The following is a 20,340-nucleotide window of genomic DNA, read 5'->3' as shown; positions in this document are numbered from 1 at the left end:
TTTTGCAGATACGTTGCTGACGGACAAATTCCTTATCTCAACATGAACCAGTTTTTTCCTGAAGAAATTAAACTTTATGGCATGGATTTGCACATATTTTATGTTCAGGTAAGAAGCTTACTTTAACTGTTACAAGTAAAGTGCCTCTTTTTTAGGTTGACTGTATAGGGTCTTTACTGTCACATGTACAGAATACAATGCAATTCTTGTTAATAAACATGCAACACAACATTCTCTTGAACCATGATTGGTGAGTATAACCACCTTGGCTTCTGTCTTCCTTACTCGAAATAAATACCTCATCAAGTAAATATACATTTGAAAGTAGGGAATCGATATTTGTTGTGTTCACATGCAGTAGCTAAAAGAGCTAGAAGTTTCCAGATTGTAAAATAGCAAGACTGACTGTGAACTGTCTGACTGTAAACATTTGCATTTCTAACTCAATGCAGTGTGTTTTTTATAGGGAAGTTTAGTGCTGAAAGAGCACATAGACTAATAATAATCCTGGGCAGTTATTACTGCCTTCCATCACATCCACCACAGTCTTATTTCCTTTTGAAGTGTGCTGTACATAGAATTTGCCCTTTTTTTGCAAGATTCTTTGGTTTCCTTTGGGGACGTATTTCCATGGTCCATTCATATGTTCTGTTACTGGCAAGGTAAGTGGTTAGAGGTTCATAAGGACCAGGAAGTGAATGTAGTCAAGACTAGCAGAGATCGTACCCAGAAAATCAAATTTAAACTTGAAAAGTAGTACATGCAAAACACATTTGGATACCCAATAGGAAGCTATTTTTATTGTCTTGTTGATGACTTGATCAGGTATAACTTCTTAGGCAATTCCATAGTTAACAAAGCCACAAATGGTGGTGTGTTAAAAATTACGCTAAAAATAAAGCCTTAAAATAAGCTTCAAATGAAACATATTCATGTTTGTTCAGATGAAAAATAAACATATCTGAAGAGCTGTAAATTTGACAGAAAAAAAAACTTTTCAGAAAAATTCAAAATAAAAAAAAAATCAAAACACTTTTAGGTGTATTGGCAAGAATAAATTAACTTATTTTGAGTGTGAGTATGTATCCTCTGTTTCAAACTGGCCTATTTTCCACCATTCTTTCTTGCCTTTTGCCCATTGTTGGTTGAATAGCTCTTGGCATGTCTGTTTTGACATTTGTGTGAATAAGAGTAGGGAAGTGGATGTTTGGTAAAAATGGATTAAAAAAAAAAAACAGAAACCTATTTACTAAATAAAAGTTTACAACAAACAAATGAGTTCAGTTTAAAATGGAAACTTATTGCATACCAAATTAATACTTTATTGTCCAGCCTGGTATTTTCTGAGTGACCCTGTTAAAGCAGTGCATTTTGATGAAACTGGAAAAACACCTCTTGCTTCAGGATCAAGCAGTCCATGGATGACAAGTAAATAAGGCATTGGCTCAGGAATCCGTGTCATACAACATAGGCCATTCTTTTGGTGACTGGGTGTTCTATCCAGAGTAGCTTGTAAGAAGAGTCATCATTGCATCTACAAAGATCTAATTAAGAAAATTTCTCAAAAAAGCCTTAGCCCACTAACTACAGCTTAGTCTGCCCACATCATTTGATTTTACTTTCAGATGTAGAAATTTTCCTGCAAATACATGTTTTTGGTTTTTTTTTGAGCCAGAAGTTACTTGTGCAACAACTAGTGATATGAATGAACCCTGATTTCCATGACTACCTTATGACACACACACAGAGTTAGAACATGCCAAAATTTAAATAGGTATTTATGCTTATGTATTTTTATATGTTAGTTTGTTATATACATTTGTATTGTCGTCTTCTGTGTGTAAAACTGTGTAAGCAGAGTTTTCAGAGAAGAGTAAACTGTATGGAAATATTCAATGATAATTGTCTAGCTAGCCTTTCTGCCTCACAATTTCCAATTTTTTTATTTATGTCCTGGCTCAGGCCCAGTCTATGTGGAGTTTGCTTATTCTTCTCATGTTCATATGGATTTCCCTAAATCAATCCAGTTTCCTCCAACACCTCAAAGGTGTACATATTTTCTGTTAATTGGTGGAACATCATTGGCCATTTTATGAATGAGGTTGAGTAAGTGTCCCCTGTGATAGGATGGCGCTCCAGTCAAGACTGGATGCTACTTTCTACTTGGTGTGTTTGGGATAGGCTTTGGCTCCCTGCATCCCTGTAGTGAGATTAGCTACTGATGAAATTAATTAATTAAAATGATGAATTTAGTGTCACTATTAAAAATAACTGCATGAGTTTGGACTATGACAGAAAAACCTGAGACTCCTGGGGAAAGGTAGAGTGGCAAATTGTGATCAGTGCATATAGCATGTTATTTTGGTGTTAACCTAAACATGATAATTAATATCTGCACTACACAATCCACAAAATATTATTTTTAAGTGTGACTTACAGGGAACTCTAAATAGCACATAGCAAGTTGAAAATGGGTGAATACTAGCATATTGTACACTACCTTCATTTACAGTGAAACAAGGGTAAAACCAAGTGGTAATATCTCTAAACAGATTATGAATTTCTGTGGTATGGATTGTGTATATTTGCCCTTTCATCATACTGAATGGTATTTTGAGCAGAATAGGTTAATTCAGTCCTTATTGCCGTGCTTAAAATATGTACTTCATCAGAGCTTGTCTGACAAGGAAATGCTCCTCTTTATATTTTGCCAATTGTTCATCGTCTGTTCACCCCATGTGACAAAAGTCTTTCTGGACTCTGTTCATAATTTTTTTATTGTGTAATCCTTTCCATAATCTTTTTTAGCAAGTATTTTAACGTCTGTTAGATATTCTTTGTAGCATTAATAGCCCCTTGCACCACAAAAAAGAGCAGCAAGGGGATGGAGATGAGTTACCCTGAGAATAATTAAGTAAGATTAATAAGTAGTTTAGGATTTAAAAATATAAATGAATACTCCAGAATCAAATGTGTATCAATTTTTATATTTATGCATTAGATGTTTGAGAGCTATAACTAAAAGAATGGGAATTCATTAAGAATTATTTATGGTTAGTAATTTGAACAACTAGATCCTTAATGTAAATATTATACTTTGCTAAGTAGCAACATGCCCTACAAAGTATTTGCTGTATATGCTGACTGCCACTATATTTACATGTAGACTATTGTTCTGGTCACAGTCTACAAAAATATTTTTATGGGACAAACATTAATCCAAACATTTTGAAAGAAAACAAAAAGAAAAAAACTGTAAATCTATTTTGGTACTTTAATAAACAAATGGTTTTCATTCCATTAACCATGCATATAACTTGCTTTTGACCAGTATTGATTGTTCCATCTAGTGAAATAATTTTAATAATTCTTTAAAGCACTAGTGTAAAATTATTGTTTTTCTGTTAAGCTGAAAAAATAGAACGAAATATTAGTGTTTTTTCAGTATAGCAATGTTCTGTCTAAACATATTTAAAGGAACTTGAAGTGTTCTGCATTTTTTTTTTCATTGGTTATTTTGTTTATTAGTTAGCTAAGACTTCCAGACACAGTATAAGCATAATCCTTCTTGCCAGGAAGGATTCAGTTTGTGGTTTGTATTACCAGAGCAATTTAAAAATGGTTATTAAAGGATAAGAAAGTACTCAGCCAAGTGTACAGCAAGCTGTGCTCATTGTTGTTTGCTTGAGGAAGACCACATGAGTAATGTAAAGTCAAGTACTAGCAATAAAAGGATAAGCAGTTCCACCCTGCATAATCCAGATTTAGCCTTTTAAGAAAGTGGTGCTGCTTTATTCTCTGTAGAGAGAATTTAAATCTTGAGTGATATCTACAGTCTTCATGTTTCTATGTTTTACATCAAGGTGGTTTAAAAAGGGCACAGGAAAGCATTATACAGATATATCACATTTCAGTTTTATATCCTGCCATTCCTAAAGTAATCATTAATTCTATTTCTTTACTTTTCATCATTCAGCTTTAGTTCTTCAGGTTTTCTGTTAATGGTCAACACTGTGTTTAAAGATTTAACATACAGATCAAGAGGGCATCTATACCTTGAGCAATTCGAGAAAATAAAATGTAAATGGAATCTCCCTTAGTGAACTAAACAAGAGCATCAATTCAAAATTTGAGCCTCTTTATTTATGCTATATTAATCTTGCTTTATCTGGAACAATAATGACTTTACCTGTACAGAATACGCAGTGATGTGTGAAGTATAAAATGACAGGGTATGCATGGCATAAGATCTCTGTTGTCTTTTGTGTTTTGCTAAAATATTAACCTTTTGTTTCCATATGCGTTCGATGTTTGTGTTTGTAGCCACAATTCATTGTAGTACAGCCTTATATTCTTAATTGTATTCAGACTTAAAAACCTTCAAATTTTAATATTTTGTAAGTTTAACTTTTTCAACCTCATTAATTCTGGCTACTTATGTGATCCAAATAAATAACATTTGAGCTATAGCGCGTCTTTCTGTGATCCAAATAAATAACATTTGAGCTATAGCGCGTCTTTATGTGATCCAAATAAATAACATTTGAGCTATAGCGCGTCTTTATGTGAAAACAGCAGTGTCATATGGGGAGGGTGGGTTGGGTGGAATCGTGAACGCGACAGAGAATGAAACTGAATAAAAAAAACAAAAAAACAAAACAAAGCTAACCTTTACAAGTATCACACATTTACACCGGCTGTTACAGACTGACTGAGCGCATTTGTTCTGTTATATTTGTACCTGTTGTGAAAGTGTTTATTTGATATTTGGACTTTAAGCTTCAAACATTATAAACTTCATGTCTACATTTTGTCAATTATTACTAAAACATGAAAAACGTTTCTGTTTTAACGATGTGTTTACATAGATCGTTGTAGACACGGAACACACACGAAATGCATGTGTTCCAAATAACGATATAGTATTTATAAAAGGTGTCATTTTGCTTGACTTCTCACTCTATACAACTCCAAGCAACTGACACGCAGGTAAACAGATTTGAGCTGAGAAAACTGTGCGGCATTGGGGGATGTGATAGTAGGCTGCTTATCACAATGCATTTACAGGACAAAAGATGCTGATGGAGAAGTGTGGAGCGATTTAAGGTGGGACGGATCTACGAGTTTTTTCGTAGGCTCTGGTAATTCTAGTGTTAAGCAATTCTTAACCTGCTCAATAAATGTGGCAGTAATGAAAGACTAATTTTTTGTCTTGAAAGAGCAATGTGAAATTAACTTTAAGGTAACCAAATGGAATTGTTAAACAGGTGTGATACGTGCAACCCCACATTGAAATTCAAGTGCAGTAGCATTGAAGCGACAAACCTAGAATTAATTATGTAATAATAATGTAGTTTCATTACAATTTTTTTCATTCACCTTATGTATCATTTTAACATCAGTTGAGCACCTACCCTTTTCAGACTCTCTATTTGTGCCTGATTTTAAAGATGCATGATGTTTATGGACTCTACATTATTTTCATACAATTAAAAAAAGTATGTTGTGTGCATTAGTGATAAATGGCTTTGGGCCAAAAAACTTTCATGGGCCCCAAATGATCCTGGTTAATAAAAGCATCACCATAGCATGCCAACCAGTAACATACTGATGACTCTGGCACAGCAGAATTTGGATAAATTTACACAACATACTTAAAACTCTGTTGCTGGATCTACCATACATCTCTTTTACATTTTGTATTGAATTCCTTGAAATCATTCAGTTATCCTATCTGAACAAACTGCACTTAACAGTAACATGAACTTTGAATCATGCTTGATGTCAACAGTAACATTTATGTAACATGATCTCTTTGTCAGATTGCTAAAGTCTTCTGTCTTTTATTCATCAACTCTGTAATTTCTTAACAGGAAGACTGTTAAATTGCAACGCAAGACAAGTTCAAAATACAGTAGTTGGCACCTTGATTCACTCCATCATAGCCTACCATTGTGGACTTTATGTCAGAATCACAATCATTAATTTATCAAAACTTTGCTGTTTAATTAAGAGAATGTCACCATCAACCACCGACAGAGTACTCCTCTCTGCTGCTTACTGTGTATAAAAATGTTAGGTTTCAAGAATTTTTCTTCATACATTAAAATTCAGACTGTTTGTTGTATTTACTATTTCTTCTTAAGCATCAATCTCATGAAAATACTATTCCTATTTTATTAAGTAGCTTTTTTCCCCTTTATTTTTTCCTTCCTTGTAAACTGTAACTCCATCAACCTTAAACATATACTATATGCAACATATAAATAAACTGCACTTTGAAAACACATCAGATCTCAATGTGGAAAAAATCCTGCTGGATTTCTCTACTGATATGGACTTGGTGATGTGTTAGGAACGTAAGGATGCCCCATAGTTTGATGGAAATGAAAATTTATCAACCTACAGAGGGCTGAATTCAAAAAGTCTCCGAAAATCAAAGTGAAAAAATGATGCAGCAGGCTACTCCATTTTGCCAAAATTTCATTGCAGCAACTCCACGTCGTACTCAGTAGATTGTATGGCCCCCACGTGCTTGTATACTCCCAATGAGAAGATGGATGATGTTCTGGGGGATTTCCTTCCAAATCTGGACCAGGGCATCACTGAGCTCCTGGACAGTCTGGGGTGCAACCTGGCGTTGTCGGATGGACTGAAACATAATGTCCCAGAGGTGTTCTATTGGATTTAGGTCAGGCGAGTGTGAAGGCTAGTCAGTGGTATCATTTCCTTCATCCTCCAGGAACTGCCTGCATACTCGCACCACATGAGGCCAAGCATTGTCATGCACCATGAGGAACCCAGGACCCACTGCACCAACATAGGGTCTGACAGTGGGTCCAAGGATTTCATCCCGATACCTAATGGCAGTCAAGGTGCCATTGTCAAGCCTGTAGAGGTCTGTGCGTCCCTCCATGGATATGCCTCCCCAGACCATCACTGACCCACTACCAGTCATGCTGACGATGTTACAGGCAGCTTAATGTTCTCCACGGCTTCTCCAGACCCTTTCACGTCTGTCACATGTGCTCAGGGTGAACCTGCTCTCATTTGTGAAAAGCACAGGGTGCCAGTGGTGGACCTGCCAATTTTGGTATTCGATGGCAAATGCCAGTCGAGCTGCACAGTGCCGGGCAGTGAGCACAGGGCCCACTAGAGGATACCAGTCCCTCAGGCCACCCTCATGAAGTCTGTTTCTGATTGTTTTGTCAGAGACCTTCACACCAGTGGCCTGCTGGAGGTCATTTTGTAGGGCTGTGGCAGTGCTAATCCTGTTCCTCCTTGCCCAAAGGAGCAGATACCGGTCCTGCTGATGGGTTAAAGACCTTCTACCGCCCTGTCTAGCTCTCCTAGAGTAACTGCCCTTGAGACTGTGCTGGGAGACTCAGCAAACTTTCTGGCAATGGCACGTATTGATGTACCATCCTGGAGAAGTTGGATTACCTGTGCAACCTGTGTAGGTTCCAGGTATCGCCTTATGCTACCAGTAGTGACACTGACTGTAGCCAAATGCAAAACAATTAAAAAAAACACAAAAGATGACGAGGGAAAAATGTCAGTGGCCTCCACCTGTTGAATCATTCCTGTTTTGGAGGTCATCTTATTGATGCCCCTCTAGTGCACCTGTTGTTAATTTCATTAACACCAAAGCAGCTGAAACTGATTAACAACCCCCTCTGCTACTTAACTGACCAGATCAATATCCCAGAAGTTTAATTGACTTGATGCTATACTCTGATTAAAAAGTGTTCCTTTAATTTTTTTGAGCAGTATGTATATGTAAGTGTATTTGTGTTTGTGTGTGTGTGTGTGTATATATATATATATGTGTGTGTGTGTGTATATATATAATATATATATATATATGTACAGTAATCCCTCCTCCATCGCGGGGATTGCGTTCCAGAGCCACCCGCGAAATAAGAAAATCCGCGAAGTAGAAACCATATGTTTATATGGTTATTTTTATATTGTCATGCTTGGGTCTCAGATTTGCGCAGAAACACAGGAGGTTGTAGAGAGACAGGAACGTTATTCAAACACTGCAAACAAACATTTGTCTCTTTTTCAAAAGTTTAAACTGTGCTCCATGACAAGACAGAGATGACAGTTCTGTCTCACAATTAAAAGAATGCAAACATATCTTCCTCTTCAAAGGAGTGCATGTCAGGAGCACAGAATGTCACATAGATAGAGAAAACAATCTCTAGCAAACAAATCAATAGGGCTGTTTGGCTTTTAAGTATGCAAAGCACCGCGGCACAAAGCTGTTGAAGGCGGTAGCTCACACCCCCTCCGTCAGGAGCAGGGGGAGAGAGAGAGAGAGATAGAGACAGAGTTTGTTTTTCAGTCAAAAATCAATACTTGCCCTTCGAGCTTTTAAGTATGTGAAGCACGGTTGTTTCAGGAAGCAGCTGCACAAAAGATAGCAACGTGAAGATAATCTTTCAGTATTTTTAGACGAGCGTCCGTATCGTCTAGGTGTGCGAACAGCCCCCCTGCTCAATCCCCATACGTCAGGATCAGAGAAAGTCAGCGCAAGAGAGACAGAGAAAAGTCAGCAATCTAGCTTCTCAGCCATCTGCCAATAGCGTCCCTTGTATGAAATCAACTGGGCAAACCAACTGAGGAAGCATGTACCAGAAATTAAAAGACCCATTGTCCGCAGAAATCCGCGAACCAGCAAAAAATCTGCGATATATATTTAAATATGCTTACATATAAAATCCGCGATGGAGTGAAGCCGCGAAAGGCGAAGCGCGATATAGCGAGGGATCACTGTATATGTATATATACTTCAAAAAGAATCACAACACGTATACGGGAACATCGCAACGTTGTCAGAAGAAAGGACTCGCTATCATTGATCTATACGCATACTAAATCAACAGGACGTACATTTAACTGGGACAATGTACAAGTAAAATTCAAGGCCAGTACTAAAAGTGCCAGAGAGCTGGCCGAATCTTGGTTATCAAATGAGAATGCCATCAACAAACACTTGGACATAAATCCAGCATATGCAGACTTAAGAAGAAGATATTCATAACAAACGACTTTACACCCAGTACCCCCCACCCGATCACACTGACTTAGCCACCTCCCCCACCACCCCACATAATTTTGCTATATATTGCCTTAGATTCTTGTAAGTCTAAGCATTATCCTCTGATGAAGACCCCTGGCAGGGGTTGAAAGCTCAGGAATAAAAACTACTTTATGATACATGATTCATTTTTTCTCCCCTTGTGGATCTCCAGCTGCAAATATGTAAACCGTATCACAGACCTTCTCTTCCATATATATATATATATATATATATATATATATATATATATATATAAAATATGTATAGAGTGTGTGTGTGTGTGCACGCAAATATGCATATATAGGGTAACTTTAACCAAAATTTTATATTCTTAGGTCTTCCACATTGTGAAATGGATTATTCCATAGACAAACAAGGGTGGGCTAGACAGTTCAGCAGCACAGAATACAAAAGCAAGAAAATGAAAATGGACATTATAACAAGACCATTGTGCATACATTCTGACTGGATTTAATCTGGAAAGAGAGAGAGAGTAAAACTGGTGCTGAGAATGTAAGATCATATAGATTTTTACTGATATTTTAAGTACATCATTAAAAATCACAAGTCTGCCTCCTCAGCCTGCAATGCCTGAGTTTGGCGAGGAGTAAAACCATCAGGAGAGGCTTTAACTAATGCAGTTTATAAATAGATAGGACTTTATTTGTCCCCAGGGGGAAAGTTGGCTTTTTACAGAAATTCAATAAATACATAAATAAATACAAGACAAACCATTATACTCTGAACACACACCAGAATGACTTGAAAGAAAACTTCTGACTTGGCTGTCGCAGTGACACATTGTGAAGGTTTATTGCCACTGGTATAAACGAGCCCCATGTTTCTTGACATACTTTATAAGCTCATCCACCTCCATGTCTTTGCGTTTACCCCTTGACCTGAATGGTATTGAAGGCACTGGAGAAATCAAAAAATATAACCCTCACACTGCTGCCAGCTTTGTGCAGGTGAGAATAAGCTTTGTGGAGTGGAGAGATTGTTGCATCCTCCACTTCAATCACTAATACAGTATCCATCCATCCAGTATCCAACCCGCTATATCCTAACTACAGGTTCATTGGGGTCTGCTGGAGCCATTCCCAGCTAACACAGGGCACAAGGCAGGAAACAAACCCCGAGCAGGGTGCCAGCCCATTGCAGGTAATACAGTATCTATACGTGTAAATAGCTTTTCAGTAAGGATTTTATGTATCAGAATTTGTGTTCAACAAATGTCATTAGGTAGAACTTATTTAGTGCCTAATTTAACCAATTTTAATAATGATTTATAATTTTTGAAGTGAAGCAGAGTCTGATTTTGATTTACATTTACAAACAATATTGGTGTTGCTATTTGAATTTTAGTTCTTTCTGTACCAACCATCATTTTGACTTTAAAGTTCATAAGAGTAACCTACAATAAATTAAATCACTTTTTTATAATCCTGGTAAGGGACAGTTGCAAAATTTCATATTTCTTTTAACTTATGTCCACATATTGTAGACATAAAGCACCTTTTTCATACCCCAATTGCTGAAAACAAATGGTATTAATGCTGGCTGCAGTAACAAGGTAATATCCATCCATCCATCCATCCATTGTCCAACCCGCTGAATCCGAACACAGGGTCACGGGGGTCTGCCGGAGCCAATCCCAGCCAACACAGGGCACAAGGCGGGAACCAATCCTGGGCAGGTAATATCCTCAACCATTTCAAACAGTTAATTTATATACATTTTTTTTCACAATCACATTTTATTTAATGCAGCAACCAGAAAACAACAAAGTGTAAAATTAATTTTTGCAAGAATGGAAAGTTGACCTTCCCTTGCTGTCCACCCCAACCAACTCTATAAAAAGATCCACAGGTGTTTCACATTTAGAGGTGCCCAAATAAGCCAGGTAGAGGCGTGCAACACACACGAGGCAGAACCCCTGTATGGGGAAAGGTCAAAATATGAAAACTGTAAAGAGGTAATTAAGAAAATCAAGGATATAGACCACATCACAGCATGCTAATTTTACATGCGAGTGCCAGGTGATACGTTGACCATGATGTTGAAAATTCAAATGGTGCTAAATTAAAGATTAACAATAGAAAACCATTGCATTTCCATTGAGAGCTCAATGTAGATTTTTGCCAAAAAAATATTTTCATTGCCCGAAAGCACAATACATACATTATTTTCATAATCAACTTACCAGCTGCCTAGATGCCTAGCCAAATACATATTCTGGGATCAAATTGGCGAGAAGGTTTGGTTTTTGAGGACTTCAGACCTCTTCTGAGTGTAAATCATGTACAGTAGAATGTGTATTTGAACACTGGTGAATTACAGTGATTACTGAAAGACCCAGTGTCAACCCATAAATGGTATTTGATCTGAACGTACATTACACATTATTAGAGAGAATTAATATTTTTAGAATTAATTTCATTACAAGCTTATGGTATACCTTTTCAGAGTATCCCTTTATGTGCTATGCTATATAGGTTAACAAATCACTTTTTTAATTTGATGCAATTGTCAGTTTGTTTATCTGTAATGCAAAATAGCCCCATATATAAAAGACTGCTTTGTAAGCACCAATAATAGGATGCATGATACTCCTTACTGTCCCGTTTTATTACTGATTAACAAATGAACAGTATGTACTGTAAGACAATGATAGATAACAAAGTAATTGAACTATACTTTCTTGATTACCCCAGAAAAGGAATTTAATGTTCATCATGTGCCTTACTGTGTTTTCCTGCACTAAGTAATAACTGTTACTTTCTCTCAAAACCACATAGGAAACGCTTTAACGCTGATATGCTACTGTCTGTTTCTTCTGTGCACAATCAATATTATTCAAAGACTTTAGATATTTCTGTATTGACAGTATGTTTGCTTTGTCCAGTAGCACACTACTTTTACTAAGTGCAAATTAGAAAGTGATAATGAATATATAGAAAGCTTTTCCACACTCTTATCACTTATATCTGAAAGAGTGTGCCCCTAGATGATCTAAGACTGTATTTAGTGAGACCTTTCAATGAAAACCTTTGATAATTAATCAATTCAGCCATTGATAAGATACATTCTTCATCAGTTGGTACAAAGCAATGTATAATTCAGTTGCCCCTAAATTAACTAAGATTATGAAATAATGCCCAGGACAAGACCTGAATACTGAACAATTTCATCAAGCATGCATCTTGTTGGGACTTGTGTTTTGGAAATACACAGCATTCAAATCTTACTGGGGAATAAAAATAGTTTATTTGTCAGACAGTATTGAATTTATAATTCTTGTAGATCCCTTTTGGTGCTATTTGGAGTAGCACCAGATGGAATAACACGGTCATAAAACATCACTTGTGATATCTTGCCCCACATTGTAACACTTTCTCATCATCACATTTTACTCGGTTGAAAAAATCTTTTTCTACCCTCCATAGCATTGGAAAAGCACAATAATATTTACTTAACATTTTAAAATGTGTGGCAGTCAAGCTTTTTCAGAAATTGTCAATAATTTATTAATGCTATTCTAAAATAAACATGCTGGACATCAGTTAATCTTTTTGAGGTCTTGCCTCGTATGAGAGACTGATGTACGGTGAGTTTTGGCTCATATGGCTGTCTGAATTAGGTATCAGAGGGGTGTTTATATTAAAGTGATTTGATTATAAAATATAAATGTGTAGGAAACAGTATTAACTACATCTTTGATTGGTCCTTGTTTCATTCATTGTAATATGATTTGTAAAATTTAGATACCGAACAAATCCAATTTTAATTTTTCATTTAGATCAAAAATGTCCACATTTTATTCTCTAATTTAAGTATTTCCCACCCATCTCTAAACTGTGTAAATACTATTTAATTGTAGTACAGTCTGTAACATCCTTGGCAAACATCAAAACTGGACGTGTGGTTTGCACTCAAGCCAAAGGATAGCATGGTAAGAAGTGTCATGTCAACTTTTCAATCTGGAATCTTTATTGCATGTTTTAATGGATACACTAATCATCAATGAAATGCCAAAACTACAAGCATTCTTGATAGCTGAGCTCCTGGAAGATCAGTTGAATCGCTAGTTGCTGTAATACAGTAGCTGGGCTAAATGGCTATAACTCTGTGTACTGCATATGGAAGATTGAACTACTTTAGAGCAGGATAGAAAAGTTAAGTTATAAGTCAGTTCTTATAGTTTGAAAAACACTGACTTGGTAGTTTGAAAGATATAAATTGGTAACGGTTTAACTATCAGACAATATGGCTACAGACATCGTGAAAGTTAACTATTACTTTGTGTTCTTCATTCTGTTGTACCTTTTACTGCATTACGTATTCTTATCACTCTCTTGAGTTTTATTTGTTCTATTTTCTGTACTTCTGTTTGGCTAACCTTTGTCTCACTGTGAAATCTGATGTCTTGTATGAAAGAATTTTGCTGGGAAGTTTTATCACTCTGACCCTATCCATTTATATTATTATCTACTGTACTAACTTGTCAGTGTTTTGTAGGAACTAAGAAAATACTATTTTAAGCACCACCATTATGTGAAAGCATCGGAAGAGCCTCAACTTGGCATCATAAGTTAGGGGGTTGGGGTACTACTCATTTTGTTAATAACTGTATTGTAGTTATAAGGTAAATGGTGGCTATATCACTATCCACACAGGGGAGTTTCCTAATTATTTTACAGCACTTATTACCTTTTAGCCAAGGTGTGGCCAGTCTATTTAATTTTCTGGCAGTCTACTGACTAGGTGTGGCTAGCTTTGCCTTTCCCTAAAGTACTTTTTTTTTATCACAGTGTCCTGGATTGTTGTGCATAATATTCTTTCTTCCTGTATCTTGTAAATAACAATTAATTACACTGATAAGTAAACACTACACACTCGAAACAGATACACCCATGGCTTTAGTTCAAGTGATGCAAGCAGTGATATTTGTAACTAGGCTATTTTGCCTGGCAGGTGGTTAGGTTCAAATGTTTTTAAAATAAGACAGTTTAGTTAAATGGTTTTGCATATTTTTAAAACATTTTTATTAAAGTGTGTTTCTGTTAATTAAGCTCACTTTATTAAAGAGACTACTCAGCAAAGTTATATAATTGTGATCATAGTGTATTTTCTCAAACAAAAGGAACATTTTGATCTCACTGAGCAAATAAATAAATCCTATGTTGATCAGAACTGTAGATACTAAAAGCAGCTGTGTAGTTTTATTTTTTTTGACTTCATGAGTGCAGTCCTATCTCAATTACCTGCATAGTCAGTCATTCTTTTATAACCAAGTGGGATCATGCCTGATAAATACATCTTAAGTAGCCAAACATCAAGGATTGACTGCTGTTGCATCTTAAGTAGCCAAACATCAAGGATTGACTGCTGTTGGTCAGTGTGTTTACATGTACTTCTTTAACCCGGTTATTCACAGAAACTTGATTTCTAAAATGCCAGGTAAACCTTTTATAGAGGTTAGCGAAATTGGGTTTTTGACCTCTGAGAAATCTAGTTAGCAGAAGTAGATTTCTCAGGGAATAACCATATTATGTGGCCATGTAAACCCTAAACATGGTTACTGTTAAGTGTTTTGTTGTCTGTGTGTATTTGCTTCACACACGCTTTTAGCAACCACTGGTAGGAGTGCCCACAAAATAAATTCTAGGGGCAAATGTCGGGTGATCACATAATTCCTTCTCTTGGCTGCAATAATCTGTCTCAATATTTCAGAAATCAATAAATTTATGTTGATGAACTAAACATACCATGTTAAACTCAGCAATACGATCGTGAGAGCAGTAGGGTAGCAGGTTAAAAGTAATGTGTATTACGTAGTCCAATTACTTTTTAAAGTAATGAGTAATCTAACACAATACTTATGTTACTGAACTAAAAGTTCATTTGCTTTTTTTGTTCAAGCTTTACTGAGTGTAAGGTATGAAGCATACATACTCAGACTTTTGCAGGGCTCAATTAAATAGCCAAGCAGTAAAGTGTGTGTTGCATGCAATACGATAACAGAAACCTGTAAATAAAGTGTAAATTTGACTAAACTGGTTTAGACAACATAAGAAAATGATCACAGACAACATGCTTATTTTTTGATTCACAGTGGCCAGTGATGTCGTTTAACCTTTTTTTTTTTTTTGGTGCAGTTTAGTGTCGAGAACTCGAGAAGATTACTTGCTCATGTAAACATGGATTATTTAGAAACCAAAATGGCTAAATTCCTAAAATGGGTTATTCAACTTAACTTGGTTGTGTGTGTGCATGTAAACACACTGATTTTTCAAGCAGTACGCTATTTTACTGTCAAAACACTTTCATTAAATTGGTGGTTCTGCTTCAGCTTGTTGGTTGTATTCATGCTGCTTTTTTCATAATTCTGCGTTTTTTTGTTTTTCTTTCAATGCATCCATTTTGTTTAGACTCTTGTGATTTTTATTGTTGCAATACAGAATAACTTGCTGACTTGAAACAATTTTTTTTCTCTTCAATCCAGCTTTTAGTGGTCTTTCATTGGAGCATTTAACCTGTATGATTAAAAAGATAATTGTCTTTGGGGGCATAGTGATTTTTTTTAATCTTCATTGACTGCTGATATTACAAAACCTTTGAATCAGCAGCCATAATGTTTGAATACATCTGCTAAACTGTGTAGTTCACTTTAATAATCTCACAAGTGGAATGTGTAGTTGTGGTCAGTAGACATTTAAGGCATCCAAGACATTTTGAATATAAATAAAGAGATGTTATACCCAAACTATTTAATGCACTAGTGTGACCAAATCTGGGGTATTGTGTACAGTTTGAATCACCATGTTAGAAAGATCTAGCCGCACTTAAAGCTATTCAGAGGGAGAGCAACCGGGTGCCTTTCAGGACTTAAGGACATGTTGTACTTTGACCGTCTCGGAGAGTAAACTCAGTTCAGTCTCAAGAAGAGTTACTGTGTGGGGACCTAATCTAGGTCTTCAGAATTATCAAAGGCATTAATAAAGTAGATCCAGCAGAATTCTTTCATCTTAACACTAGAATACCTGGATCCTATGGAAAAAGTCGTAATGCTGGGCCACCTTAAATTCCTTCTCACCTCTTCATCAGCATCTTTGTTTTTCAAATGTGTCAATCAGCAGTGGCAGCAAGCAGCCTGCTATCCAGTCCCCCCCACCAAGGGTGGGCAATGTCAGTCCTGAAGAGTTGCAGTGGCTGCAGGTTTTTGTTCCAACCCAGTTTCTTAATGAAAAGTCAGTTACTGCTGATGAAGCACTTATTGCTTAAGTGACATTTAGGTGCTTCATTTTGGTGGTCTCACTTGCTAAGGTTCCCCACCCTTAATTGCTTATTTCAGTCTTAAACAGCTGCATTCACTGTTTTAATGGCTTCTTATTAGCAATAAGATTTAAATGACAAAACAGTCAGCAGTTCACCATCTAGATTGTTTCAATTTACATCTCTTTGTGTTCATCATGTACTGTTTGATTTATTAAAACACTTACTAGAAAATGTGACAGACTGAAAAGTATGCGGTGTAGGCTTCAAATCATTTTGATGATATCCTTGGAAAGGAAAAAAATCTATGATATAAGTACCTTACATTGCAGACTAACAAGCCATAAAATTAAATAATGTCTGAGATTGGAAAAGATTGGTTTATAATTAAGCAATTGGGTTGGAATGAAAACCTTTAGCTACTGCGGCTCTCCAGGACTGACACTGCTCACCCTTGCCCCCCACCAACGCAGCTGAAGTTCTCCCAGCTCAAGTGTGTTTATCTGGGTGTGAGGGGCCTGGAATTGCTTCAGGTCAGGTTTGGGAGCATGCAATGGTACAGGGTAAATAATATCTCGTTATTTGGGATACATACATTTCATGTGTGTTCTGTGTCTACAACGATCTGGGTAAATGTAGGATGACACTTCAGTCCTCACACATTATACATTTCACTTCAGCATTTTGTCAATTACTACTTTAACAAGACTTCACACATTATACACTTCATGTGATTATTAGTATAACATGGAAAAAGTTTCAGTTTTAGCTATGTGTTCAACATTTCTTGCCTCGCATTTCTTGTCATCCTACATGTACACGAACAAGCACAATTAGAAACAGGGAAGCACATTGTGCAGTGCCTCCGATGGCTTCAGTAACTCACCTGTGTTGCGATGCAGTGGTTGATCAGGTTTAGGTGATCCACTCGCAAATCAATAGCTGTGACCCACTGGTGGTGTAGTCCAGTTGTTGAGAAACACTGCCTTACATTGACCTGATGTATGGGTTGGCTTGTGTTACTTCATACCGGTAGTTAAAGTATGTGCACCAGTGACTCGAACCAGACCCAGAAAGCCTCAATTGCAATGACCTGTACACATTTTTACTGACAAACAGCCAATTTGAGATACTGCCAAATGACTAGTCCCATATGGAGCTATCAGTTGGTACGTGACTGTACTTTGAAAAGTTTTTTTTTTTTTTTTTAAATCTGTCTTTAGTCCAGTGGTAAATGCAAGAATAGAGGAAGTAAAATAGAAAAATCTTTCCCAAAATATGTGTTTAGTAAAATGTATAGGCTTCTGATTTTTAATGAAAACAGAAGCTTACCATTTAAAAGTATAAATGGGAACAGGCAGAACTGATCCTGGAAATGATGTGCATGAAGGGTTTGTACAATACTTGAATACTCCATAGCATTGTGGAGTAACACATTGCCGGAATCAGTAAGAGGGAAAACAGCCATTCTTTTAAATTTGTAAGTTGGCGCATGACTGTAATTAATTTAAGAGGGCCTATTTCAATTAAATTCTAGAAAAGCACGTGTAGTTGGGAAATGGATTCTGTCCTGACTGAGGATCAGTGGATCTCTTAACACAGTTCTCCGATTTCTGTAACAGTTTACCAATCTTGTTGACGTGTTTTTTTATAGATTTGGACAAAACTAATGACTGTATAGCCCTGTTCTTGCCAAAATAAGGGGTAAGCTGGAGAGAACTAGGGGAAGAAGGAGGTTTAAACGAAGAATGGTCAGTCAGATTGTTTCACCAAAACCAAGTGTGTAAACCAAAAATCAGACTAAACACATGCCAAAAATCCAAAACTAGACAAATTATATTCTAACTACTACACACAAAGGTTTTGAAAATTGCCCAGAAACTTGGAAGCCATGATGTGATGTAGCTCTACAATTTAGCTTAGTGAATGCAGGGTTGACAGTAAATTAGAATTGTAATTACAGCTGCCCATTAAGACCTTGAAATATGGTTAAAAAACTGATCGATAGCAATTCAGTTTTATAATTATGTGGCAGAACAATACAATTCACCATAAAATGTCTTATAAAAGCAGCAATTAAATAGTAAAAGGGGCCACACATTTCCGGGTTTCAAAGTGTATTAAATGCATTTGTGTTAAGCTTCTAACTTTAGGATATGCATTGGTGTTGAGTGTTTTAAAAAATAAATAAATAAAATGGCACTAAACCAATCACTGGTAAAACAAATTAAGTTGTTTTCTAGTGTTAAAGCTGTATTTATTTTGTAGTGTTTTGCTTATAAGAAATTAATAGAAATTCTTATCCTTACAGCTAGAGTTACCTTTGTAATGGACTTGCACAGTATATAATATAAAATCTGTTTTTGTTTGCACTTCTTTGCATTTTTAATGCATTTAACAAACAAAAGGCTAGTCAATGTCAGAAGCACACTTCCATGGTCTGGCTAAACCTGTATCAGATATCGCTAATATGCTACATTTTCTGAGAATATCATGAAAATGTTTAGAGGATTCGATCAGATCTTAGTCCTTTTTTTTCTTTATTTCTTTTCAAACATTCAAACCAATGATGAACAAATGCAAATATAAATGGGACTAAACTAATTTGTTAGCCCTTGGTTCCTGTGTTATTTGCATTTAATTGTTAACTGTTAATAGAAGTAATTTAACACTTGGAAACACATCTGTATAACAATAAGAGTAGTAATAAATGGTTCCATTAGCAGTATAAAATTGCAGCTAATTAAGAAATTGTCTGAAACTAAAGCAGCTCTCCAGAAATTGAACTTAACACTACAAAATTACATTGTTGAAATGGGTTTTGTTTGCTGAGAGAACATATGATATAAGAGAATTTAAAATGACTTTTTGGTGCAGTTGATACCAATTCTAAGATATCCAGATATATCACTTACCCAGTAGATGCATATTTCTATTGATTTTTTTTTTTGCCCTCGTCACATTGGTACACTGGATGTTGTTTGGAAAATTCATTTTGGAATAACATTGGTTTTTTTTTTCTTTGGTATTTTCAGTTGGATAGAATTCATATTTTCTGTAAAACATGTACAGTCATGGCCGAAATTATCGGCACCCCTGGAATTTTCCCAGAAAATGCACCATTTCTCCCAGAAAATTATTGCAATTACAAATGTTTTTGTATATACATGTTTATTTCCTTTATGTGCATTGGAACAACACAAAAAAACAGAGAAAAAAAGCCAAATCTGACATCATATCACACAGAACTCCAAAAATGGGCCGGACAAAATTATTGGCACCCTTTGAAAATTGTGGGTAAATCATTTTATTTCAAGCATATGATGCTCATTTGAACTCATCTGTGGCAAGAAACAGGTGCTGGCAATATAGCAATCACAACTGAAGCCAGTTAAAATGGAGAAAAGTTGACTCAACCTTTCTGTTGTGCGTCTGAGTGTGCCACACTAAGCATGGAGAACAGAAAGAAGAGCAGAGAATTGTCTGAGGACTTGAGAACAAAACTTGTGGAAAAATATCAACAATCTCAAGGCTACAAGTCCATCTCCAGAGATCTTCATGTTCCTTTGTCCACTGTGCGCAACATAATCAAGAAGTTCACAACACATGGCACTATAGCTAATCACCCTGGACGTGGACGGAAGAGAAAAATTGATAAAAGACTGCAACGAAAGATAGTCCGAATGGTGGATAAACAACCCCAATCAACTTCAAAACATATTCAAGCTGTTCTGCAGACTCAGGGTGCAATAGTGTCAGCTCGAACTATCCGTCGACATCTGAACAAAATGAAACACTATGGCAGGAGAGCCAGGAGGACCCCACTGCTGACACAGAAACATAAAAAAGCCAGACTGGAGTTTACCAAAATGTACTTGAGGAAGCCAAAATCCTTCTGGGCGAATGTCTTGTGGACAGATGAGACCAAGGTAGAGCTTTTTGGTAAAGCTCATCATTCTACTGTTTACAGTAAACAG

At 36.3% G+C, this 20,340-nt stretch overlaps 1 protein-coding gene across 1 annotated transcript in view; it reads left to right on the top strand.

Moving 5' to 3' along the window:
• The window catches only part of taf1b (TATA box binding protein (Tbp)-associated factor, RNA polymerase I, B), a 181,575-nt gene that overhangs the window by 38,463 nt on the left and 122,772 nt on the right, over window positions 1–20,340 (top strand). Inside the window, exon 8 of the mRNA XM_028796877.2 lies at window positions 9–108. Within this exon, the coding sequence (XP_028652710.2) occupies window positions 9–108 (100 nt within the window). The remainder of the gene's footprint in view (window positions 1–8; window positions 109–20,340) is intronic.

This window comes from Erpetoichthys calabaricus, chromosome 3, assembly GCF_900747795.2.
Source record: "Erpetoichthys calabaricus chromosome 3, fErpCal1.3, whole genome shotgun sequence".
Lineage (NCBI taxonomy): Eukaryota > Metazoa > Chordata > Cladistia > Polypteriformes > Polypteridae > Erpetoichthys > Erpetoichthys calabaricus.
The sequence above is the reverse complement of the archived record's forward strand: the minus strand, read 5'-3'. Positions and strand labels throughout refer to the sequence as shown.